A 27,053-nucleotide genomic window follows, 5' to 3' on the forward strand; every position below is an offset into this window, starting at 1 on the left:
CCTTTTGGCTGTCTCTCCTTCGTCATCATCGCTCGCTTTGTTGGGTGAAGATTGTCATGGGGAGGGGGGCTCAAGACGACCTCTTCTTGGGGGGCCTCTGCTTGCTCCGAGTGGGAAACTTTTCCCCTCGGAGTGAGAGAAGTCTCCCTCCACTCACCTGACTTTTGCTTCTTCAGATTTGACAACCGAGCAGCGTGAGGCAGCTGATTGTCAGGAGGTAGCCAAGTTTCAGGAAGCCTGGCTTTCCTTAGGGCTCTTGGGCCCTCCTTCAGTGCAGGGTATCCTGGAGCACCAGAGGTGTTACCCAATGATTATGCATGCTGCTTCCAAAGGTCCCTGCTACAGTATTGACTCACTTTCCGACCCTGACGTCTCCCGACGGTGGTGGATCGGACAGCGATGCATGCTCCAGCACCCCAGTATGCGGTGTCCCTGCCCCTGGCTCTGGTCCAGACTGCTCCTGTTCATGCTGTGCTGATTGCTCCTGTTCCTGCTGTGCCTCCTGCTCTGGTTGCTCCTGCTGCCCTGGTTGCCCCTGTTGTTGCTCCTGCTGTTCCTGATGCTCTTGCTGCCATGGCTGTTCTTGTGGTTTCTGCTGCTCCCTCTTGGGTGGGGGACCTGACCGCCTTTCTAAAGATGATGTCGAGGAAGAAATCGAAGAAGAGGTCCTGTAAGGTGTTGTCGTCTTCTTCGACTTTGTCGTTTGCTGCGTCCTCCCCTTCTTCTGAGGCTCATCAGCTGAAGAAGAAGGCCCTCCCCCTCCCAGAAGTCCTGCCTCGGGACTTTGAAGGCTGCCTCCCTCCGCGGGTGAGGCAGTGGGATCTCTCGTTGGCTCTTCCTGGCCCTCAGGCATGCAGGTCTCCCAGGCCCATGCTCCCAATACCAGTTCGAAGAAGTCTGCTTCTAAGACTGGTACTGCGCCTGTCTCTTTCCGAGTTTCTTTAGGCACTTAAGCAACTGTTCGGGTGCTTGGCCGAGCCAAGTCACTATGAGTGCTCAAGATTCCGTGGACTCTTAGGCACCCCAAACCAGCACTGGTGAGCCCACTCCATGGTCTGCTTCAGGCATAGGTCAAGAGAAAGTGCCAAAACATGCAGGTGCTTCGTCACTTCCGCTAGCACCTCTTCGAGTGTTTGGCCAGGTTCCTAACCCAGTGTCTTGTACCCGAAGGTCCAAGCATCCTGGGATGCAGAGAGGAGGTCCCCTGTTCAGTCTTCTTCTCAGGAGGTTTCAGTCTCGAGGAAGACTGGGGCACGTCATGAGGACAGCGCAAGTTCACATCAGGCAGCTCCCTAGCACTCGACTCCGGCCAGCTCCTGATCATGTTCGCAGGATTGGCCTTGCTCGCTGGAGAAGGTTGCTTGGGTGCGCTCAGGTGAACCTCTCCGCTCTCCTCGGGACAGCGCTTTGCCGAGGCGTAAGCGCTCTCCTAGACCTGTGCTGCCGTCGCCACCACTGGTTGGTGACTGCCCATGGCCTAGTCGGACAGGTGGGACTATGATGAGGGTGCTTCTTCTCGAGGTTCAGCTGCGAGGGCCTATGCCTCAGGTCCAGTTCTGGGACTGGCTCGGTCACTTGCCTGAGTAGTTGAAAAGGGATCCCAGGGGTCTGCCGAGGTTCTCCCTCCTGCAGGGAGAATAGCTTGGGAGGTCCACACCATGGAAGGACTCGATGGTCCTCTTCCTCAGGATGTGGACACCCCCTAGATACAGAGGACCTTCGCAGAGATTATCGTGCTGATTTGTCAGCACAATGATTTCAGGGAACGGGCCATGGCCTTTTCTGTGGAGCATCCTTCATGCCTCAAATCCTTTTGGGGTCCCAAGAAGGAACCCAAGGCTTCAGTGGGGCTGCCGTGGTCCGCTCTTTCTGAGCTGATGCTCAACCAGGTGAATAACCTTGTCTCTGGGCAAGAGAATTCACTTCGATCGAACCGCTCGGACAAGTGCTCCTTCCCCCTCCTCTGCCCCAACAGAAGCAGTTCTACGCGCCCTTGGAGGGTCTTTGCCAACTAAGCAGGTTGACCCAGACCTGGTTCGTCTATGCTCAGGTCTCTCACTGCAGCACCTTGCTGCGGGAGGGGTCTCCCTCTCACAACAAGAGGCAGCGAACCTGAAGGCCACCGAATGCTATGGCGGCTCTCCAGGCAGTCTCCTGGTTAGATCTGTGTTCTTTCACAGTTTCCAAGGTTGCTGCCTCCTCGGATGTGATCATCCCTGGAGAAGACTTAGTGTTCAGGAGACTATGCCAGTCTGGAGGTAAGGGCTATCTCCTATCTGGCTATAGAGGGATGAATAAATTTGTTTGTATCTAGCATTTCCCAACGTTTTGTGAGAGAGAGAGAGAGAGAGAGCGAGTGTAATTGTCGTTGTGAGTGGTTCGGTTGTTGGAGTTCGTTTACGGCGCTGTCTGTCTGTCTGTCAGGTTTCGGTTTTGGGGAAGTCTTGAGTAGTTGAGGTCCAACCTTGAAAGTGAACGGGCAGTTTGTCTGGTTTTTTTTTTTGTCTTGGATACCGGTACTGATATTGATGGTGCATGTGTCTCTTTTTTTTCGTTCGTTGTTGGTGGAGGGTTTGTTTGCAATTTTGTTTTGTGGTTTTGTGTGCTGTGATTGGCGACCGTGGACCTTTACCCATCTCCAGCAACCGAAGATCAGTGTGAGTGTTGTTTTGTTTGTGGGTTTAAATTCCGCCACATTATATTTGGCGCCCAACGTGGGGCTGTTGTATAATTGCTGTTAGGATTGTTTGTGGTGGCTAGAGTGAGAGTAAGAGGTCAGGATGAGTGAGAGAGGGAAACTGAGAGAGGAACTCCGGGTGGCTAGGGAACTCCAGGGTAGGCTGGAGGAGGAGAATGGGAGGCTGAGGAGTGAGAATTTGGAGTTGAGGAGTCAGTTGGAGGAGATGGGGGGAATGCTAAGGAGTGCAAAAGAAGAAATGAAAGGGGAGATGAAAGAGTCAGAAGAGAGAATGGAAGACAGGATGGTAGGGAGGATGGATAAAAAGTTGGAGGGAATGATGAAAAGTGTGGAAGAAATGGTGAAAGATATGTTCAAGGGTGTTTTTGGAGAAGGGGCTGTTGGAGGCAGGTCCTCTGGAACGTGTGAAGGGGCAAGAGAGATAGAAAAGGAGGAAGAAGTGAATGGAAGCGTGAGTGATGAAAGTGATGGGGAAATAGGAAATAAGAAACGAGAGAATGGAAGGCAGGGTAAGGAAAAGGGGAATGAAAAGCAAGGGAAGGAACAGAGGGAAAGTAAGGATAAGTCAGGGGAAGAAAAAGGGAAGAAGGGAAAGGGAAAGGAAACTGGTAAGAAGGGTAAGGAAGTGGGATAGGCAGGAAAGAAGGGAGAGGGTGAAGGCAGTAGTGATAGTGAGGTGGATGGAGGTGAGTGGATAAAAGTGGATAAAAAGAGGGGGAAGAAGAGTGTAATGAGTAAGATGAATGTAAGTGCGGAGGTGGACTCTTTGTATTCGGAAGAGGGTATGAAAGGACAGAGTGAAAGTAGCGAAAGTGAGAGTGAAAGTGAGAAAGAAGTGAGAAAGGCTATGTATGTGAGGGAGGTACCCGGTGTGAAAGGTATAATGAGTATGGAAGTAGGGATGTGCATGATTTCTTTAGGGAGTATGAAAGGTTTTGTCAGGATAAGTATGGGGAAAGTAAGAGAGTGTGGGCACGAGAATTAGGAGAATATTTGACTGGGTTTTTGCTTGATATGTATAGGGTTATTATGAGTGTGGGAGATGTTGAGTATGACAAGGTGAAAGCTAGACTAGTTGAGCAAGCGAGGCGTATGAAAGCGAGTGTTAAGTATAAGAGGAAGAATGAATTTGATGAGGCAAGAATGAAAGCTGGGGAAACCTTGTCACTGTATGCTTGTAGGCTGGAGACGTTGGCAAGGAAGAAGTTTGGGGATGATGGGATAGATGAATGTAAGGAGTTAGTACGGAAGTTGTTAGGGACAGTGCCAGATGGAGTTAGAGAATTTGTGAACTTGAAGCGAAGGAGAAGAAAAGATGGACGAATGAAAGGTTGACTTGGGGAGAAATTTTGGAAATTGTAGAAGATTATGAGCTTGACAGGGTTATAAAAGAGAGCAGAAGTGTAAGTGTAAGGGCTGGGGTAGATGAGAGAGTGCCAGAGTTTGGAAGCTTTAGGGATGCAGTGTTGAGGGGCCCAATGAGAATGGCGATAGTGTAATAGATAGGAGTGTAAGAGCAAGTAATGTGGAGGTGCCAGTGAGGATGAATGGTGGGTTTGTAAGGGAACAACGGGTTGGATGGGTTAGGGATAGTAGTGTACAAAGGGGAAGGTCGGTGAGTGGAAGTCGAGTGAAGTGTTTTAGATGTGGAAAGGAAGGACATACAAAGAATGAGTGTAGGTGGGCTTTAGGAGCGTGTTTGGTGTGGGCAATCGGGACATTTGGTAAGGAAGTGTCACGAAAGATAGGGGTTAAATGCTACAGGTGCGGACAGGTGGGTCATATTGTTAATGGTTGTAGGGGTACCAGTGAATGTAATATGTGGCAACTGTGGTAAGAATGGGCATTATCACGAGAATGTGTTCAGAACCGAGAGCGAAGTGTGTCGAATGTGGAATGGAAGGGCATGTATCAAGTGTATGTAGACGAAAGAGGGTGACTGTGACAGCGAATCGGGAAACTGAGTGTGAAGGGGTTCAAATGGGTTGGTCCTCCAGGATGCAAGCGGTGCATGTGATGCATGTACGTGAGGGGTTGTTGCATGAGGATCAGCAGTTTGTTTTGATAGAGTATGGTAGGAAACGTAAGAAAGGGAAGAACGTAAGTAAACTGAATGGTCGTAAGTTGTGTGATAGGGTGTGAGTGCCAAAGTGGAAATGAGTGATAAAGCGTGTAATACGGATGAATGGGATGGTATGAATAGAACGTTATAGCGGGTTTGATATAACTGAGTTGACTGAACGTGTAGGGGTAAGTGAGCGGTTGGAGGTGAGCGAAAGTGTAAGAGTAAGAGAGCGTAGCAGTAATATCGAGTGATTGAAAGCATGAATGAATCGTTGCAAGAATTGGAAAGGTCAATGAGCGAATGGGATGGGTTAGTTGAAGAATTGGGGAGGTATTTGGGAACGAGTTAGAGGGTATAGATGAGATTGTGGATGAAATTGAGAGTGGTAATAGTGAAGAGGATAGTGTGAATCTGAGAGAGAATGGAGGAGAAGATGTGAATTTGAATGTTGCTAGAAGAGAGAATGATTCTGAGAGAATGATTACGTGCCCAACGCGATCTAGAGGACCTGCTAGTGAGCATCCGTGGGTGTTGCGTAAGGCGATTTGAATGCAGTGTGAAAGGTGTTGGTTGGGAAATGCTAAAAGGGGGAGAATTATAGAGGATGAATAAATTTGTTTGTATCTGGCATTTCCCAACATTTTGAGAGAGAGAGAGAGAGAGCGAGTGTAATTGTGGGTTGTGAGTGGTTCGGTTGTTGGAGTTCGTTTACGGCGCTGTCTGTCTGTCTGTCGGGAGTTTTTCGGTTTTAGGGAAGTCTTGAGTAGTTGAGGTCCAATCTTGAAAGTGAATGGGCAGTTTGTCTGGTTTTTGTCTTGGATACAGGTACCGATATTGATGGTGCATGTGTCTCTTTTTTTAGTTCGTTGTTGGTGGAGGGTTTGTTTGCAATTTTGTTTTGTGGTTTTGTGTGCTGTGATTGGCGACCGTGGACCTTTACCCATCTCCAGCAACCGAAGATCAGTGTGAGTGTTGTTTTGTTTGTGGGTTTAAATTCCGCCACATGGCCCACCAGACGGCAAACCTGGTGCTGAAGAGGAGGGACGCTGTCTGGAATCGGATCTCCAGGCCTGTAGGTCCCTAGTTGGCATTGACATTTAGGAATGGACCATTGCTGGGTTCTGCCTCTCTTCCCCAGAGAGTTGGTATATGCTGCAGTGGACAAGAGACGGGCTGAAGACAATGACCACCTTGTTCGCCAGGCAGTGGCCAAGACCTCTGATTCTTCGAGTGTAACACTTCCTCAGCCCCTAAGAAGATCCGCACTGAATGACCAAAATAGGTCCCAGTGCTTGGTCTTGTCCCTAAATTTCATAATCCATCCATCCATCCTAAAAAGGCCCAGGCCGCAAAGGGCACTATGGAACACCGAGCCTTCTTCCTCTGCCAAGAAAGGGGTGCAGTCGCATCCCTTTCAACCCTTTTTCCAGTTGGGAAAAGGGGGCAAAGGGAAGAAGAAGAAGGGAGGACACTAGGGGCAGTATTCCCCTCCAGCTGCTGCCATTATTGGTGGGGGTTACCTGTCGAGCCATTGGGCAACATGGCAGTGACATGGAACCGAGACCTGGGTAGTGGATGTCCTTTGGGAGGGATATCTGCTTCCCTTCGAGTCTCGACCACCTCTCGCCAACAACACGGTTCGTCTCCTCACCTACTTTCTCAGCTTGCTGCCAAAGGATCTTGCACTCAAGGAAGTGCAAGTGATGCTGAAGAAGAGCGCTGTAGAAGTCATGTCGGATCAGTCCCCAGGCTTTTACAGCCACTTCTTTCTTCTAGAGAAAGCCGGGGGCTGGTTGGAGACCAGTCATAGACCCCTCTCCTTTGAACCGATTTGCTCACCAGACTTGGTTCACGATGGAAACAGCACACTCAGTGCTTGCTTCCATCAGAGAGAACAACTTCATGCTTGCGGCCTACTTGAAGGATGCTTATTTCCAAATACCCATCCATCCGTCCTCTCGCAATTACCTTCACTTTATCTTCGGGGAAGCGGTATTCCAGTTCAGGGAACTCTGTTTTGGGCTCTTGATCACTCTCCGGGTGTTTACACAAGTGTTCACACTTGTGTCAGCTTGGGCCCATTCATAGGGGATAAATCTTTTGTGGTATTTCGACGACCGGCTCGTCCTGGTGAGCTCCTGCTCACAGTTGCTACGGGACAGCGATCGACTTCTCAAGTTCTGCCACAGCCTATGGGTCGTAGTAAATCTTGAGAAGTCCAGTCTCATCCTAAAGCAGAGGATAAAGTACCTGGGCATGCTGATCGATACGGTAGCAGCAAAAGTCTTTCCCTCGGACTCTAGTATCAGCAGGTTAAGGAAGGCAGCGCAGCTGTTCTTGTCTCGACGGGAGCAGCCAGCTCGGCAATGGCAAGTTGTTGTCGGTCACCTGTCGTCGTTGGAGGAGCTGGTCCCTTGTGGGCTGCTTCACCTCTGTTCTCTCCAGTTGAGAATGAATGAGTACCGGTCCCAGTTTTGAGATCCTCGGTCCTTTCCCATTCCTCTCTTGGAGGAAGTGAGACAGGTTTTGGACTGGTGGATGGACGACAAGAACCTCTTAATAGGAGTATCCCTGCATACTCCCCCTCCTAACATGCTTCTGTTCTCAGATGCATGGACCGAGGGATGGGGTGCACATCTGGAGGAGTTGGTGACTTCAGGATTGTGGAACCGAGATGACAAGCACCTTCACATCAACATCCTGGAACTTAAGGCAGCCCTCCTGGCCCTCCAAGAGTTTCAGGATCAAGTTATGGGACACTCAGTGATGTTGATGAACAAGAACACCACAGTAGTGGCATATGTCAACAAGCAGGGGGGTCTTGTTTCCCTCCTGCTGCATCAATTGACACTGCAGGTGCACTAGTGGGCAGTAGCTCACTTGGTAGAGCTGTCATCCAGGTACATTCCAGGAAAAGGAATGCAGTGGCAGACAAGCTCAGTTGCCAGAATCAAGTGACAGGGATAGAATAATCCCTTCACTCAGACACCACAGAGAGGTTGATGAAGCTGTGGGGGCTTCCGACCATCGATCTGTTCGCCACCTGGAACAACAGAAAACTTCAGTCTTCTGCTCCATCATGCCAATCCCATGTGCTGCTGCAGTGGATGTGCTCCAACACCCATGGGACAACCTTGATGTCTAAGCCTTCCCTCCATTTTGTCTGATTCACAAGGTGATCAGCAGGCTGTTGATCACCCCGAATCTCAGGATGATTCTGGTGGCTCCTTGGTATCCCGACTTGCTTGCTCAGCTGTCTGAGGCACCGAGAGAGATTCCTCTCTTGCCCAACCTTCTGTGTCAACCCCACGTGGAGCAGTGCCATCAGGCAGTGCAGTCCCTGTGTCTTCTTGGCTGGAGACTATCCAGCATCTCTTGCAAGTGAGAGGCTTTTCTCGCCATGCAGCAACAGAGATGGCAGGATATCTCAGGCAGTCCTCTGTAGTGGTATACCATGAAAAATGGGCCATCATATGTTGTTGGTGTCACTCTGGTTGGAGCCACTCTTCAACACATCATGGGCTTCCTCCTCTTCTTTCAGCTGTGAAAAGCTGTAGGGCTGCACTTGGTTTAGTCTTGCTCCTGAAAGGTGTAGACATCTCTCATTGGAGATTCACTGCTGATGAGAAGCTTCGAAAGGTCTTGCCCTCCCACCTCCCAGGGACTCCAGGCCCCCTGAATAGGATGCGACTCTCGTTTTGAGGAGCCTGAACTCGTGCACCATACAAGCCTTTATGAGAGTCGTCAGACAGGGATCTAACCCTCAAGATCGTCTTTCTGCTTGCCCTGGCGTCAGCAAAGGGAGTAGGTGAACTTCACGGACTTTCCTTCGATGTTAAATACTCAAGGGGATGGGGATCAGTTACGCTTGACTTCATCCCGGATTTCGTAGCAAAAACTCAGAACCTATAGGTCCCTGATGCCAGATTCAAGTCCTTCATGATCCCCTCCCTAGAGGACTTTGTTGACAATGATACAGATGAGATGCTACTGTGTCCTGTTAGAGTGCTGTGGTGCTGTCTGAAGAGAACTCGACATCTCTGGCCTGAGTGTTGACGACTCTTCGTTAGTACTGGCTCGTCCAAGAAAGAAGTGTTCAAGAACACTATTTCTCTCTGGCTTTGTGAGACGATCAGGAGAGTGTATTCTGTAGCTGGCAAAGACGACACTGATGCCTTCCACCTGAGAGCTTACGAAGTCAGGGGCATTGGTTCAACCCTTGCATTCCGCAAGAATCTGTCGGTTCCTCAGGTACTGAAAGTGGGGGTATGGTCTAGACAGACCATCTTCATGTCATTCTACCTTCAGGACAATGCCCACTAGTCCTTGGACACATTCCTTGCGACCTGTGGTAGCTGCTCAACAATTTGTGTAGCTTACCCAGCTCCTTGAAGGGGACAGATAGTATCTCTCCTAAGGTGTTCGGTATGAAAGTAAGAGAGATTGTATGAGTGACTGACTCTCCTCCTCCTTCCTCTTCATCCTTCTTTCTCTTCCTACAGGCAGAGAGTGGGATTCGAGCCGACACATGCTGGAACTGGCGGACGATTCAGGTAAGTCTACGCTTCAAGCATCCGTCCTATTTTTCTATCATTAGGTTTGTAGAAGCAAACCCACTCCTTCCTCTGGCAAGGGGAGAAAGGAGACTCTGACAGTAAGACAAACCCAATACTCATATTTGCCTTACTGTCACTGACTTTTGGATTCATCCTGTTCTATTTTTGTATGAGGTTACATTTCCGTCACTCATTCGGAAAGACCCAGGAGTCTGACAATTGATTGTGCAGTTCTTATACTTCAGTCAGTAAGTCAGAGGCACAGTACTCTTCCTCGCTTCATCGACCAGGAAGAGAATCTCAGGTGTGATGAACTCCAGTCAGTTCAGAGACTTACTCAGATTCCTCCCTCCAATTGAGTCTTCTTTATGTAAAGGGCCAAGGGTTTTGTATATCGTGTAGGAACAAATCTCAAATTTTTAAAATAATTTTTATTTTTCCTAACTATACAAACCTGAGATTGTTTACAGTTTTATGCCCACCTCATGCCACCCCTCAATATGATACCTGGGCTGAAAGGCAAATTGGAATGTTTACATCTGGGCGGTTCTGACTCTCGTTTACTTAACAGTAGTTAACTGCCTAACCACTTTTTTTGAAAGTTTAACAGCCATTTCCAGCTTCACTGAAAGTAATTCCTAATGTAAAGGACTTCAGGTTTGTATAGTTATGAAAAATACAAATTACTTAAAAAATTTGTAATATTAAATTTTATGTAGTTCATATACAGGTTAAGAGTGGCACCATAAAACTTTCACATCCTATATTAGGATATTTTTGATATAGGGAGATCAGGAAAAATCAGATTTATTTGGGATGAATCTTACTTACTGTTAAAGTTAGCTTACATCTCCATGCCAATAGGTAAGTCGGCATTCAAACAAAAGATTGAATGGCTGCCCAGATAACTGTCTAGTTCACCTGTTTTCCACCAGGTGTGTTTCGAATGTTTGAGCTTTTGTCAGAATTCTCCTTGCCTCCATTGAGTATAGGCGCTTGTTGGTATTTCATGGCTATTTGCTGCTGTCACATTACTGTACATTTATTTTTCCTAGGACACCTCCACTGGAATCAAGGCTATGAACATCAGCTTCCATAGGACTGTGTTAGCAGAATGTTGATTTTTTAGGAGTTACACACTTTATGCCTGCTGCAGTGGTTTTAAGTGTGACCTTCAGAATAGATGTGAGGAAGTAGGGATTTTCAAAGGACTCTCTGCTTAAGTTCGTTAGTATAGGAAGAGAAGGGAAGCAGTTAGATTGCAAAGCAATTAGGTCAGTTATCAGTCTGTCATTTCCCTGCTTCTCCAGGTCCTTCTGCTGTAGTTACTCATCCTTAGTCTGGGCATTTCCTTTGCTAATGCCTTAGTTAGTACGGAGACTTCCTCTTGAGCTCCGCCTTCTGCTCCCCTTTCGGTTCAGGAAAAGTGTGTTGAGAATTTAGAACAAGATGTAAACCGTATTTTGGTCAGTACAGTTAAGGTTTAACTGAATTGGTTAGGGAACCGATGTGGATCCCCCCATTGTACGGTCATTTTCATGTTACCTCATAAGAGGTAAGGTGTTGGTGCCCTCGCCAGTCTGCAGCCTGAGCCTAGGACTCCCCTGCGACAGTTGAATTCTGAGGAAGAAGTCCGCTGCCAGGGAACGGGTTCGGTTCTTGGGACAATGTGGCTCTGTGCCCTCTGTCACCTGCTTCTCTGTTTTTCACGTTCATAGTCTCATATAATGCGTTAGCTGAAAGATCGTTTTGGTAAACATTAATCTTCGCTGTCAATTGTTTAACCACTCGCCTCATCTTTTACTCTTTCTAAGTCCTTGTCTGGTAGCCTATGCCTCTTTATCCATCAAAATGCACTTTTTCGTTCTTTATCGTGCCTTTTCTTCAGCTATCGGCAGATCTCTTACTTCTGCCTCCATTAATGTTTTCCTTTCCAAATCTACCATGGATACAGTATCTTCTGATGTTTCCAAGCTAGATATTATTTTAGCTACATAGCTTTCTAAGGATGTGTCGTATTGGAATTGTAATGGCCTCATTGGTAGAGACCAGCAGGCTCAAAAGATAAACAAGAAATGGGACTGGAATGACTGACGGAAGGTGAGACAAATGGAGAAGGGAACTTAACAAAACAATCTGATGACTTTAAAACTAGTTTATTATATATAGAAATTTACATATTTACAAGTGATTTCAGGTTCTGGATGGTGAAAACACACGAAATGATCATTTACATAACATTTAAAACAAGTAAATGAATTATAAACAATTTAAATAAGTCAATAGACAAATCAATAAACAATTTAAAAGCAACATCGCATGAAAACTAAACACACCAGTATCATGATAAACACCAAAAACAGACGGCACAATAAAATAACACTAAAGCAGCACAATAACAATAATACATGATTAGTACAATAAATGACACAAAAATAGGCAGCATAATAGTAGTGCATGACCAGTAAAATAAATGAGAAACTCAAAAATAGGCAGCATAATAACAATAACACAATCTGTAAACTAAATAACAGGCACAAAAATAGGTAGTATAATAACAGTAATACATAATCAGTTAAATAAATAACACCTGAGCAGCATAATAATGATGACACAACACCAAAGCAGCATAAAAAAATGAACATATGAATTCCGAAGAATTGTTGAGGCAGTCAAACCATTGAGAACATGAATTAGCTGTCAAACAGGAACACATCCGCAGTACAGATGAATTCAGCCAACTTGTCGAGACAGTCGTTCACTGTTAAAATATCCTCTTGCTGCTACCAGTGAAGCCAAAGCATACAGACAGAGAGGTCCTCATCCTCCTGCTGAAGTCACCAGGTACCTCACACATGTCGCCCATCAAAGTGACTTCCAGCTACTCTGTTGCTGCTATTCAAATACATTGCTGCTGCCTTCTTGGCTGTGTGTTGCCCAGAACCTCTCTGACTGCTCCCCAAAACCTGACTTGACGCTGTCACTCACACAGTGACAGACGTCAACTCACCACCTTGACGAAAAACACTAGAGGGCAGGAGAAACAAGGGTTGTTCCAACAAAGTAACGACCAACCCTAACATCTCCCTACCCAACAAAAAAAATTTTAAAAAAGAATAATTTTTTAATACAACATCTTGTCACTCCTCCAAAAATGTCACAAATCCCGCCAGCCAAAACAGACTCAGTCCTGTCACGGTCACCAAGAACCGGTCGGTCCGCTATCCAAAACCTGACTGATGCCATCACTCACACTGTGACAGGCGTCAACTCACCACCTCAAGGAAAAATACTAGAGGGCAGGAGAAACAAGGGAGCAAACATAATAAGATTGTTCTAACAAAATAATGACCAATCCTAACAGAATGCTCTTAAGTTTGTTGACTCACTTTCGGATGAGACGGAAGGGTTGTTGTAACTCCTCTTCCCTCTACCTCTCAACTTTCCCATTTTCTTTTGGCGCCTTGTTTTCTTTCACTCAGCTGAGTCGCTTCGACTGCATTTTCCTGGCTATCGATTAAGTGCTTTCCTGTCTACCTTTCATCTAGTCGTGAATGAGATACAGGTGCTTAGCTACTGTCGTCTCCTGCCGCTAGGAGACAGCTGTCTCCTCTTGTCGCAGGGAGATAGCTGTCTCCTCCTGTTGCGAGGACACAGCTGTAGCCCTCTGACAGAAGAAGAGTTTGAATTGGATGATCTCCTTCAGTTTGATTGGCGTTTGCTGGAGCATTGCACTTCACTGTATCCTCATTGAGTTGAAAGAGACCACATAGAGAATATGTCTCTGTTGTTTTCCAGTATTTTGGCGTCCTTTAAGTATTTGGAGAAAGAAAACCCAAGCTTTGTTCTTCAATTAGAGCACGTTACGTAAGTATTCTCGTACTCAGGTGCACAAAGCTCCCTTTAGGTCTGCCTCTGGTTTTATAGGTAATTGCAGACCACTGAATCATATGATACAGGCGCTTAAACCGTCTTCGGTAGAAGTTCGGGTTTTCTTTTCTCTTTCCTGTGAAGAGACGAACTTGAGAGTAACAAGTGCTTTGGACATGCTGAATCGGAGTCTTAGTTTTGACTGTTGAAGTTTTTATCTTTTATTGAACTTTTGCTCAGTATTTTGCCTCTTCTCTGCATCAGCTGAGAGAGGTTGAGGCTCCTGTTTAGTGTGTTTTTGGCCCCAGCTTGGGGGGTTTGTTAAGCCAGCTTTAAGGGTTTTGGCACCAGCGGGAGTTTAGTGAGGAAGAGTGTTAGTTTTTAACTCATTTCTGATGATACAGACTAATATTCTCATGCTTATACTAACTCGTTTTGGAAAAAAATGAGAACAGTTAGTAGTAAAAGCTTATGCTGCACAGGTTAAGGTGATATGGGGCTATATATTGGTGCAAGTCTTATTTTATACCTTTCGGGGATAGGTTCAGCCCTCAGAATCTGGTAGATGGCCAATTGCAAGCCTCCTGGCATACTTGGAGAGACTTAGGAGCAGACCTTATGTGATGGAGGCAGTGGAGTGTTATGATTCCTTTTAGGTTATCCTCGACTGGTTTAGTCTCCTATAGCAGTTCCTTTGTCTTCTCCAGCAGAAGTCGCTTTCTTTAGTAGGAGGTTGTAATTAGAGAGAAAGAAATGGACCAGGTGGTAATTCACTGGGATTTTACATCTTGACTTTTTTCTAGCTCCTTAAGCAACTAGAGATTGGCGACCATTGTTGGACGCATTGAGACTGAATGACTTTACATGTCTGTCCCCATGCTTTTTGTTTTACCAGCATGGTTTCAGTGACTTTCCAAAAGAACAGTCAGATGTTGTGGTGGACGTGCAGGAAACTTTTTTCATACCAGTACATTTTCAATCACTCAAGTTCCTTTGAGGTGTATTTACAGAGGCAGTATTGCTGTTCAAGGTACTTTGTTTGGGCTTGTGTACAGCGCCTCTATAAGTATTCGCAGGGAATTTGTTGCTCACAGTTGGATGGGGCTGATTTTTAGGAGCAAAAAAAATCTTTTCTTCTAAGTCAAATGTTCAATTTGGCCAACTTTCAGCAGTATGCCAAAGGCCAAGGATCTGTTGATTCACCTGGCTCAGTCTCAGTGCAATGTGATTTTCAGTCGACTTCACTAACTCCTCATTCTTGTCTAGTGATGTGGGGATAATACTTGAATTTGTAGGCTTGTCTGTCAAAAGACAAATAGGCCCTGAAGGAAGCTTCCTAAATGAGAAGGGCTTTCTTTGTTAAGAAACATGGCCTCTGGGGATTTTGCCAGAATAATCAGGCTCAGTTACAGTACAGTCTCAGCAAGAGAGATTACAACTTAGATGTAGACCATTTTTACTCTTAAACCTGCGTCCAGGTTTTGCTTTTTCCCCCTCTGTCATGCAACACGAAACAAAGAATTTTGACTAGTGTCGTTACACTTACATACAGCATAGAAGGGTCAACACCACCTGGTAAAGCTTAATAGATGTCAGGGCAGTGGAAAGACCATTGAAGATGCCTAGCAGTTTTGTCCCTGGTCAGAAACAAAGTCATGTGTAAAGATTGCTTCTTTAAGTGAAATGAACTACATGATATTGGTTTGATAATTCATTCTGTGGAAGGGCAGTGTTTTTGGCGGTGGGGATTCAGAAGAACAAAACTACCTACAGATTGGCCATGACACCTGCAAGTTCAACAGTTGGTGTGGGATTAGAGGAGCACTCAAACGTAGACCTATTATTATGCAGATGAACAGGTACAACCAGCTTGAGCAGTGGATGTGTTTCTTTAAGTTTGGCCCAACTCAGACTCATAGGCCTTTCCCCTCTATCTACTCTAAGGAAGTATTGAGCAAATTTCATGTTCAGGAATTGCTCAGTGACTCCTGTAGAGCCCTAGTAGCCTCAGAGCAAATGATTTTTGAACTTTATAGCTCTCTTGGTAGATGTATCTCGTAGTCTTCCATTAAGGGGAAATCAACTCAGACTACAGAATTTCATGGATTTCATGCACTTCCACAAACTTCATCTCACTCTTGACCACTTCGAGATGCTCAACTGTCCCCTCCCAATAGGGGATTTTCAAAGGTACCGTGGGTTCTGTCCTTAATCAAGTGGAAAACAACTGTGGCCTTGTGTCAGAAGCTCAGAAGCAGTGGTTTGCATATTGCTCAGCGTGCCTTTCTGGAGGAATTTTCAGCACCTGAAACCTTGAAGACATCAAAATGTTTCTGCTTTCTTGGATATAGTAACTTTTTCCCTGCCTAATTTCAAGGCTATCATACCACACTTTCCTTGGTATTGCGTCAGTGTGCTATTAGATCTGGCTGATGATCAGCACCTTAAGATTTTGGAGTCAACTGAGATGGAAGCTCCTTCAACTCAGCACTGTATCAATCTCTCTCTAGATTTAGACTCAGGTCAAAAGTTTATCTGCAGATTCTTTTGAGCCTCTGGAATGAGTTCCATTGAATGATTTACTGTGAAAACGTCTTTTATTTAGCATATCAACAGTTAAAAAGAGTAAATTTATTGCAAGCACTCTCCTTAAGGCTGTTGTAAGGGAATGCCGTTTTATTTTTTTGCATTATAACTAAGAATGAGATTAAGGCTAACTTTTCAGAGAATTGTAAGAATTCCATTTAATCTCTGGTGGGGAAGAAGAGGAAACAGTTCTGTCATCTAGGGGCAATTAAAGCTTACTTAGCTAGGTTAACCCTGAAAGAGGCAGTTATCCTTTTATTTTGTGATTTTAGAACTGGGAACATCTGTGTCAAAGGTTAAGCCTGGGGGAGGCAAAATTAATCTTTAGTTTTGTAGTTTTAGAAAATGCAATATCTTTATCAAGGGTTAACCCTGGAAGAGGCAAAGTTAACCTTTTATTTTGTGGTTTTAGAAACCTAGAATGTCTTTGTCAAAGGTTAAGCCTGGAGAAGGCAAATTTAACATTTTGTTTTGTGGTTTTAGAAAACCTAGATGTCTTTGTCAAAGGTTAAGCCTGGAAGAGGCAAACCTAGAATGTCTTTGTCGAAGAACACGAGGTTCTCTGTGACATATTTGATTGGGCTAGTGCATGACAACTAGCTCCATACCATGTACCTTTATTGAAGATAAATATTCATAATGTGAGAGCTGTCGCTACCTCATTTAATTTGGTGACAAATTGTCGCATGAGGATGGGTTTAATGTGGTGTGGTAGAAGTGCAATTTGGTTTTGTTGTTCAGTACCTTAAGTATGCAGAATCATGTTTGAAACAGTATAGTCCTTAGTCCGCTACTAGTAGCGAGTAAGGTCTTTTCCTGAACTAAGGAAAGAGCAATCTTTCAGGCTCTTTGTTTTGAATCCTGGGTTTTAGTATTTTGGGGAGCATGAGGGTGCTTATATTATATAGGAGCGTACCTTTATATGGTAAAGGTATTTATTTTTTGTGACTCGTTTTATAGGACTTTGGACCCAGGCACAAGGGTCCCCTCACATTGCTTCTGTTTCATTTTTAGCTGAACTGAAGCAGTTTTCTCTGCAGTACTGCTCTTCGCTGCACACGTTTGAAAGCCTTGGCTCCTAAGTGGAATCCAACTTCTGGTGGCAGTAAGATCCAGAAAGGATTCCAGATCAGGTAAGAATGTTTTGGGTTTCATGCAAGAAATCTTTAGCTCAGTTGGCTGAGTGGATTTTGTCTAGCTGCGCTACCCACCATCCTCTTCTCAATGTGGAAATCAGCTAACTTAACAGTAGGTAAGATTCATCCCAAATAATATAAATTTTCTTAATAAAATTTATTATTTGGATACTTATCTACTGTTAAAGTAGACCCCACCCAGCCTCTTCCACAACTTGTGGGCTGTCAAGGAGAAACATATCTTTTGTTTGAATATCGACTCGCCTATTCCCGCGGAGATGTAAGCTAACTTTAACAGTAGGTAAGTAGTCAAATAATAAATTTTATTATGAAAAGTTATATTAGGTATAGTCTAGGAATGATATATTTAATTCTTAATAACTGATGCATGGGGTCATCTTGGCTATGCAGAACATCATTTCCAGATTAAGAAGTTGACAATAGTTGTATTGTACTTATATGAAGGTGACAATTTCTAGAAATTGAATACTTTTTGGTTTGTGGTAGTTTGAAATTTTGCAAAGTTGTTGCTTGTCTGATGTCCATGGGTGAGCGTAGAGAGTGTTTTTAGTTGGAGGATAATAGAGAAAGGAAGGTTTAGCAAAATTTCCTTGAAATTATCACATTCTTGTATAAAGCTGTGAGGCAAATTATTTTTGTTTTTGAAGTTCTTTAATGAATCAGTTTTAATTTATTGCTATGACATTTGTTAAATGTTCTAACCAGATGAAAAAGGACTTACATAAACAATCTATCCCTGACCTATTAGGAAACAGATAGGTGTGGTCTTTTACTCCACATAAAAAGGAATCAATCATTTTCACTCAACTGAGTTTTCATATGTACAGGAATGCAGTTAGACATACCCTAATTGCATTAACACAAAGCTGGATTAAATAAGAGCAATATCCTCAAGATGATTTGAATATTGTGTTCTGTTTTATATTTAAAAAGATGTTGCTCATGGGACTGATTACAGTGTGTTTTCATAAAATGTAGAACACACATTGTTACTACATGGGGCGGGGGCGCTCCAGTTTGGTAACAATTTGACTCTCTGTAACTAATGAAGCTAAATTTCTATTGAGTATTATACATAGTATGCTTAAATGTTTCAGTTGTTTCTAATGCTTTTCTCACCCTCAGCCTGTCAAGATTATCACAACTAAAAAGGAGGTGAAGTCTGATAAAGAAATAAACTGGTAAGCATCTTTCTTTTTCCTTGATGGTTAGAAACATCATGTAAATAGCTAGTAAAGTTTGAGAATTCATACTTCCTCATTCTTGGTGGTTAACAAACAAGTGAGGCCAACCCATCCCATTGGTGTGCCCTTCCCCTGTTATTTCCACCAGTACCTTTTGTTATAGTGTGATTCCTAATTAGACATACATTTTGAAGAATAACAATACGGTATTTGCAGTCAAAAGGATTCTGCCCATAAAATAACTTGATTCATGTAATTATGTTTTCACCTCCTTTTCAGGGCTGCTGAAGGTGAGGCCATGTCTGTCACAGAGCCTGTTGTGCAGAAGTATGAGAGTATTGTGGTCATAACCAACACATTGTATTCAAGAGAACTGAAGGACATCGGGTATATGGGAAATCAACTCACTGTAAGTATGGGTGCCTTTTATGCATTTTGTATTTAATTTTTAGTGTATGGCTAACCTACAGCACAGGATGTTGATTGAACAGTAAACCTCAGGGATCAGTCCTGTGAAAGATAACAAAAGTACATGCAGTAATTGTACTGTAATTTTGTGGTCTCATTACAATAGTAAGCTGTTAACTGCAAAACAGTAATGATGTGCTTACAAGTCAACCACAAAAATTTTGAGGTGGAATACAAGTTTAGGTCTTTACTATTTCATGAATAAGCCTTTTACCTACTTTAATTCGTTATTGATCATAAACAGATATTCCTTACCTTTGGATGTTTCTCATAGACTACACTGGTGATGAGACAAAATATAGCCTGAGCCATTTTTTGTTACTCATGAACAAATCACAACTGAAGCTGAAGTTAAATGTAACAAACAAAGGTTACTTCTGTGTATGCCCTTAATATGCTAGATTACCAGACATAAAGGTATTTAGTAACACCATCCATTTAGAAAAGGTACTTGACTTAGATTCCTGAGACTTTGGTAATAGTAAAAATTAAGGGGTGATATCAAGTTTTTAGGGGATAGTGTTGTTCGAATCCTGGCCAGTGTAGAAGCACTTATTAATTATAATTCCCCATGGGTGTAAGTTATTTCTAAGGTATGGTGAACTGAATATCGAATGGTATTTGTGGTTTAATATTTGTGAATACAAAATTGTGTATGTGACAAAAAAATTCATAATTAAAAAAGTGTTACAAATAAGCAGTATGGTTGTTTTGATAATCAGCATCCTGTGAAAGGATAACAAAAACTCAAGCCTTTTGCAATTACTAGAAAAAAAACTCATGCATGCTAGACAGTCCAATTTTTGTGACTTTACAAACCTACCTAACCAATCAGCTGACTTAAATCTAATAACATACACATAACATACACATAAATCAAGTATTATTTGGGATGAATCTTACCTACTGTAAAAGTTAACTTACATCTTTATGCCATTAGGTGCAGTTGGCATTCAAAATAAACAAATAACGCTTGACTCACCCGGGTGGACTGTCTGTAATCACCCGTTTCCCCTCAGGTGGTGTTAGAATATTTATATTCTTGTCAGAATTATTCATGTTGTGCCTTTGTGCATACGATGTGAATCGGCTCCAGTAATTTTGACTTTTTGGCTGTTTTTCTACTTCACAAGATTGTGCTTCTGTTTTGCATTATGTCATTACAGCAAGCAGAGATAGAAGCATTAGGAGCTGTAACAATGAATTTTACGGAAACCAAATATATTCGTTTGGACATGATGGTCACATGGGAGTTAACTGTAGGGGTAATGAGTGTGATTTAATTTTCATTTTCTTCCCTGGTGTAAGAATGTAAGGAACAGTCAGATGAGAATGAATAGTATTGTGAGATATCAGAAGATGCGAAAGTCTGTTAGTTTATGTAGGCAGTCAGTTAGGTCTGATCATAACTCACAAGTCTACTCCATCTATTCATTATTCTTCTTCAGGCATTACTTCTCTTTCATGCTGCCTGTTCCATCTTCTAATGTTCCCTATGTGGTTCGGGGGGAACGGATAGGTAAATTTGAAGATATGAGCTTACTTCTATTGTCAGGTAGGCACTCGACCAAGTACATTATGGGTAAGGTTTGCAGTTCCCTCACAGTGATCGACTGTTTTGGTGTCCCCCCCCTTTGAGAGAGAGAGAGAGAGGGTGTCAGAGCCTTTGTCTGTCTGTAGCCAGCCCTTTGGACTGCCCTATATTAGTAAGACTTCTCCTCTGCCAGAAAACCAAGGCATGTTGGGACAGGTCTGTGCCGTCCGCTACCTCTCTCAGTTGTTTACTGTCGAATTTGACACATTCTTCAAAAGAGTTATTCAGTAGTGAAGTCTTGCATCACCATCTCGCATTATCCTCATCTGGCAAGTGGGGCAGTGATGTGCATGTGACTGAGTTGAGTTATATGTGGATTATATACATAGCATTCAAGTTCCTTCACTATTAGTATTAGTACAGTCCGACCTCTAAATTTCGGTAATCTGTGGCCAGCAACTCCCATGATCCGGGACTTTTTTTAATCAGCTGCCATTAGCTCTTGAGGTGCTACAAGTGTGGCGCCACACCTCATTTCAGTTTTTGGATTTTTTCAGATTTCGGAATTTAAGCTTACTCTGTAAACACACAAGCTTAGTTTATTGCCAACGAAACATTCTGTGAAACTCAAAAATACACAGCATACAAAAGAACCGTAATTTGCGTATTTACTCGTGTATCATGCAGTCATTAAAATTTCATCCAAATATGTGATTTCATATACATCTTGTATAGTGTATAACTGAATCATGAAAATATGGAACGTGCTAATTCTTTAATTGTGTTGGATTTCAGGTACACATTTTTCCTTTGTAATCCCTATCTGTCATTTATACTAGCCTTCTTTGTAAAACTTATTTTCATATTTCTCCAGTCTGATAAGTAAAGGACCAATGTCGAAAGGCCTTGCAGCACTCCGTTGTTTCTCTTTCTTTCGTGGAATTTATTTTAATTTATCTTGTATAGTGCAAGATGTATTTTCAGGAGATTACATTAGGCTAGGCTTTCTAGCCTGTCTCAGTTTTGGTAGATACCATTGATAATGCATATTATATCAGAGTTAGCTTTTAACTAATAAATAGGCCTAGAAGAAATAGTTTATTAGGTTAAATGCAAGTCTTTGTACATTAAATCAGGCTTATCAACCTTGTGACTTGTCCAAGAATTCATTACTGTTTCTTATGATTAACAACCACATACTACTGTGTGCAAGACACTGGCATCAACAACAGCAAGTATACTGACATAAACAGTCTAATCGAGAAACAGCTTCTTGCTGATTTCATTTACCGAAACTAACACACGTTTACTGTATTAATTGTTGCGTTACAGTTGTCGACTTTTTATAGATTTGCTATTAATAATTGTCAATAGTGACTTCCATAAATAAAGTACAAATAAATCTTTATTCATCCTTCACGCAGTGGAGAGGAAAGTGTTATGAAAGTACAGTATGCCAGTAAATTTATGGTTGTAGCTGTGACTGAAGAAATTAATAATGTGCTGGCCACAAAACATTTTGGAAGAGGCAAAAGCAGCATCCGATACTGATGAAATCACACCTTTATTTCTGTCGATTTACTGCATTTATAAATAAATAAAGTAAATTGCATTTTTAAACCCAGGCTCTGGTAATTCACGAAAAAATGAATCTCCCAAATGCGTTTCATGTCACAACGAATGGCTGTGATGATATCAGTAAAACACAGTAAGCTGACGATTTTAAGAATGTAATCATAGCAAGAATTCAAATGGCACCTGATTGCTGTGTTCTTAAATTAATAATGCATGAAGTATAATTGTATACAGTATGTAAAACAGTTTTATTAGGATTATCATTATTAACCAAACAAAAACTTCTTTCAGTTTTCTTCTGAAGATGGAAAGAGAAACCCACAAGATTCCTGTGTATAACTTGTTTACTTGTAAATATTTACATATATTACTTGAATCTCGAGTACTTTCAGGTCCTAACTGTGACCCTTTTTCAAGAGATGTGAAGATGGTCAGGCTGGTTCAAGGCCCAGCAGTTTTCTGGAACTTCTCCCTGTGTTGTCATTTATATGATGGCTGTCCTGGTTTCCATTCTGTTGAGAGCTGTTAATCCTCTCCTGTTGGTCTGATATCCTGATCTGATGGTCAGTGGGATTAACCCTTGTGGTAAGTGAGTGGTCACCATCAGTCTGTTGGTTAGGAGATCTAACCTCCAGATCAGAAGGGTCAATGGTAAATCCTTTGTTTCCTTCTATCACTTTAATCTCTCTGGAAGGGGCACTCACCAGAGAGATTAAAGTGATAGAGGGAAACAAAGGATTTACCTCAGAAGATCCCATAAGCCGAGCTTTAATATTAAAAGAAGCTAAGATTGACCCTTCTGACCTGGAGGTTAGGTCTCCTGCCCAACAGACCGATGGTGACCACTCACTTACCACAAGGGTTAATCCCACTGACCATCAGATCAGGATATCAGACCGACAGGAGGGGATTAACAACTCTCAAGAGAATGGAAACCATGACAGTCATCATATCACAGGGAGAAGTTCCAGAAGATTGCTGGGCCTTGAACCAGCCTGACCATCTTCACATCTCTTGAAAAAGGATCACAGTAAGGACCTGAAAGTACTTGAGATTCAAGTAATATGTAAATATTTACAAGTAAACAAGTTACACACAGGAATCGTGTGGGTTTTTCTTTCCATTATCATTATTCTTAATACCTCTCTCTCTCTCTCTCTATCTCTCTCTCATTAAGATCAGAATTTGACAGTGCACTTATAAAGTGGTTTAAGCTCTGGCGTAGCAGAGGTGTAAATATGGAGCAGACCAGAATTTTCATAATGAACTAAACCTAACAAATGACAGTGATTATTCATAAGCTTTGTTCTACTTTTGATAACACCAATATATATGTGAAATGAGCTGACAAGTTTTTGTTTACAAAGGGGGTTTTTAGGGGTGATTTCTGTCATCTAGGATTTTCTGTGGTCTGGCAGTGGCCTGGTCCCAAGGGTGCTGGTTTTAAGAGTCAGACTGTACTGAAGTTATTCAATAATTTTTCCACCCCATATCATCATTGATTCCATATTTTTAAGTATGTAACTTACCCAGTAGTTACATTGCTCTTGTTTCAAAAACCAAACAGCAGCTAGAATTCAAAATTTGTGCCAGCAAAAACAAAAAACAATATGGCGCTAGGAGATACCCCCTCTACCCACTGGTGGAGGAATGAAGAACTACCTGAACACAAAACTACAGTCGTTTCTGCCGACATGTGCTGTACACACCTGTTTGCAGCAGCTGCTAGTATTCAGGAATATTCTGTTATTGGAATTTGGTGATGTACTTAGTGTTTTGTCTTCAGTATTTAGTTAGGACAAGCAGTTACATCATTTCTAGTTTGTTATTTTAGCTACCCTCTTTTCTTTGCAGTCTGTCAGACTTGAGCTCAGGTAAGAACAGGGCAGTTAGACTTTGCAGCAAAGGGTGTAAAAGTAGGTTGGCTGAAGAGATTTATGATGCACATACTGTTTGTACAGCATGTAGAGGTCAGGACTGTAACCCGGATTTGACTTGTGATGAATGTAGAGATTGGGATGAAGGGAAGTGGAAGATTTATTCAAGTAGGATGAAAAAGTTAGATTCTGATAGGAAGCAGAAAGCTGCAGTTAGAGCTTCCTCAAAGGAAGTAGATAATCAGGGTCATGAACTTTCCATTTCTCCCATTAACACCCCTCCTGTTAATCAACCTGTTCCTTCACCTGGCTTCCGTTCACTGGGACCCGATGCCGTGACCAGCCTCGAAGCCCGTATGAACGTGAAATTTTTGTTAAAATGCTGTTGAGAAGTTGGAATCCTCTGTAAAATCCTTGGAGGATAAAGTGACAACTGTTAGTGTTTTTGAAGTGGAGGAGGTGGCTACTGGGCCCGCTCGTGCTCCTAGGCAAAGGTCCCTGCTAGACTCCCCATCCCCCGGGAGGAAGCATACTGGAGGCCCAAGGGAGGCGAACGGGGTCTGCTCCCGGGTAGTCGCCCCCTCAGGCGGATCTGATGTCGACTCCCAGACCACTAAGGAGCACCATTGGAAAGGCGTCTCCAGAGAGGAGTTTGCAAACCTGTCGAGTTCGGGAGAGTCTTCGCCCAGATGCCAATGGTCTTCTTCAGGCAAGTCTCGCCCGCTTAAAAGGTCTCACAGTGACTCGCTTGAGGCAGTACCCAAGAAGCAAATGCTTGTTCTTGCTTCTCCTTCCCCTGGTTGTACTTGGTGGGAGGCTCTGGAGGTTTTTTTGCCTTCCTGAGACGGTGAGGGAGCACCAGAGTTGGCTCCAAGGCACCAGTTAACCTCTGCTAAGAAGAATAAGAGGATTTCGCTTGATGTGGAGGCCAAAAGCAGTCGTTTCCACTGGATGATGAAGAGGAGGTAGCATGTGAGCGCTAGTATCAGGAGAAGCACATTCTTGCGCCTGAAGCTTCAACTCGTTCGTTGGCGCCAACTCGCCTCTCGTCTGCCAGACGCTCAGGTTCTCCAACACATATTTCCGAGGAGGAAGTTCAGGACCTTTCGGCAATTTCCATTCAGGCGAAGTTGGATAAGGTTTTAGGTTTTATGCAACCCACTCAGAACAAGACTCGTTCTCTGGTAGTGTTTCCCCTACACATTTGGACGAGGAAGCAGACGAAGAAGGTGATGAGGAAACAGAACAGGAGAGTCACAATTCCACCGCTTACAAGAAGCTTTTGAAATTCTTTGTTGAGAGTCTTCCAGATTCGTTCTCTCATGTAGCGCCTTCCTCTCCGGACTCTTCTCTCTCGAGGGATTGGAAGAAGAGTGCTTCGCAACTTGCGAAGATTGTTTTGTGTTTTTCCTCCTTCCAGACTGACGTCTCAGAGACAACTCTGCTACGAGACTGGGGAAGCCTTCTCTTTGGGAGTTTCTGCCTCATCCCAGGGAGACTTCTCGGGGCTTATCGACGCTTCAAGACGTTCAGCTTTTAATTCGGCGAAGGTTGTGTTTTCTACGCTCGAACTGGGTCACCTGTTGAAGCACATCTTTCGTGTTTTTGAAGTGGTCAGTTTTTTGGACTGGTCCATTGGAGCGTTGGGCTGCAAGATTTCTGCATGTTCTTCTTTGGATGAGGAGACGTTGACGGATGTATCGGAGGTCCTTAACGTTTTAGATCAAGGAGTTATCGACGCTGCTTCGGGACTGACTGCTATGTTTTCTTTAGGCGTCCTTAAAAAGAGAGAATTATGGTGTTCTTTTCTTATGAAGGGAGTGTCAAAAATTCACAGGTTGGTCATGTTGTTTGCACTTCTTAATAAGAAGAACCTGTTTCCAGAGGAGCTGTTAGTGGAGATTTCTTCGGCTCTTCAGAAGAAATCTACACAGGATTTACTGGCTCAACCTCCAAAAGACCAAGAGAGACTTCTGTTGTTTCACCAGTTGTACATCCGACTTTGTCTTCATCTTCGTGTGGAGTGCTCTTTCGAGGTAGAGGAGATTATAGAGGATCAGCAAACTCTAGAGGAAGAACAAGGTTCCCTCTTAGATCAATTAAGAAAGTTCCCCGGTCCGCCAATAAGAAGTGAAAAGCACATCCTCTGTGCACCGGTGAGAGCAAGACTTCTACTGTTTTGGAGGTGTTGGGGAAAGATAGGAGCAGAGAGCTGGGTTGTGGAGACTCTGAGAAGGGGCTACCGCATTCCTTTTGTGGTTCAGCCCCCCCTTTCAAGGGTACTGATAGCTTTGACAGCTTACTTAGGCGATTCAAAGAAATCCATGGCACTTTCCGAAGAGGTGTCGGCCCTGTTAGACAGAGAGCTGTAGAAGCAGTGGAAGATCAGAGCTGTCCAGGCTTCTACAATCGCCTGTTCTTAGTTCCCAAAGCTTCGGGGGCTTGGAGACCCGTGTTGGATGTCAGCGCGTTAAACAAGTTTGTAAAATGGACAGAATTCTGCATGGAGACCAACAACATGGTTCTATCACCCATCAGACAGGGAGATTGGATGGTAACGGTGGATATGCAGGGCGCATATTTCCATGTCCCGATACATCAAGAGTCTCGGAAGTATCTACGTTTTGTATTTGGGAACCAAGTTTTCCAGTTTCAGGCTCTCTGTTTCGGCCTTTTGACAGCACCTCAAGTTTTTACCAGGATTCTAGCCCCATTTTCGAAGTGGCTCCATTAACAGTAGATCAGGATACAGTGAACCTCCCGATAACCAGGGAATTTTTTAGCCCCTTAGCTAAAATCCGTGAATACTTAAAACCCATCTAAAAACACTTTGAACTGCCCATTTTGATAATTTAAACACAGAAGAAACCCTCTAAAAATGCTTATACCTATTTTAATAGTTTTATCACAGAAAATGCATTTATTCATGAAAATTATATGAAAATACAGTAATTAGTGAGTATTTCTCAGTGAAAAATACTGCGAATGGGCGAATTTTCCGCGAATAATGGGTAGATATGTTCCACAGAGAAACCCGCGAATGCGTGAGTCCGCGAATCGTGAGAACGCAAAATGGGGGGTTTACTGTATCTCTATATCTCGACGACTGGCTTCTTCGGTCAGGAACTCTAGCGAAGTGCACAGAGGATCTTCAAGTGACTTTAAGATTAGCAGAGGAGTTGGGTCTTCTAATCAACCATCAGAAGTCATGTCTGATCCCTTCTCAGAAGACAGTATATTTGGGAATTCAGATAGATGCAGTGGATTTTCAGGCGTCTCCGTCGGTTCAAAGAGTCGATTCTTGCCGTCAAAAAGTTTTTAAATTTCTGGCTCTCAGAACTTGCTCTGCGTACGGATGGATGAGCCTTCTGGAGACGTTGTCGTCCCTAGAGATGTTCATGGATCTGGGGCGCCTCCACATGAGGCCATTGCAGTGTTATCTAAAAGCGAAGTGGTGGAGGAAGGAATTTCCGGATTCCTTCG

The 27,053-nt window shown here is 43.5% G+C and overlaps 1 protein-coding gene across 1 annotated transcript in view; it reads left to right on the forward strand.

Annotated features, from left to right (window-relative positions):
- Positions 1–27,053, forward strand: part of LOC136844863 (uncharacterized) — a 484,772-nt gene that overhangs the window by 87,606 nt on the left and 370,113 nt on the right. Inside the window, exons 3-4 of the mRNA XM_067114107.1 lie at positions 18,058–18,113; positions 18,396–18,525. Of these exons, the coding sequence (XP_066970208.1) occupies positions 18,058–18,113; positions 18,396–18,525 (186 nt within the window). The remainder of the gene's footprint in view (positions 1–18,057; positions 18,114–18,395; positions 18,526–27,053) is intronic.

Source organism: Macrobrachium rosenbergii, chromosome 13 (genome assembly GCF_040412425.1).
Source record: "Macrobrachium rosenbergii isolate ZJJX-2024 chromosome 13, ASM4041242v1, whole genome shotgun sequence".
NCBI classification, from domain to species: domain Eukaryota; kingdom Metazoa; phylum Arthropoda; class Malacostraca; order Decapoda; family Palaemonidae; genus Macrobrachium; species Macrobrachium rosenbergii.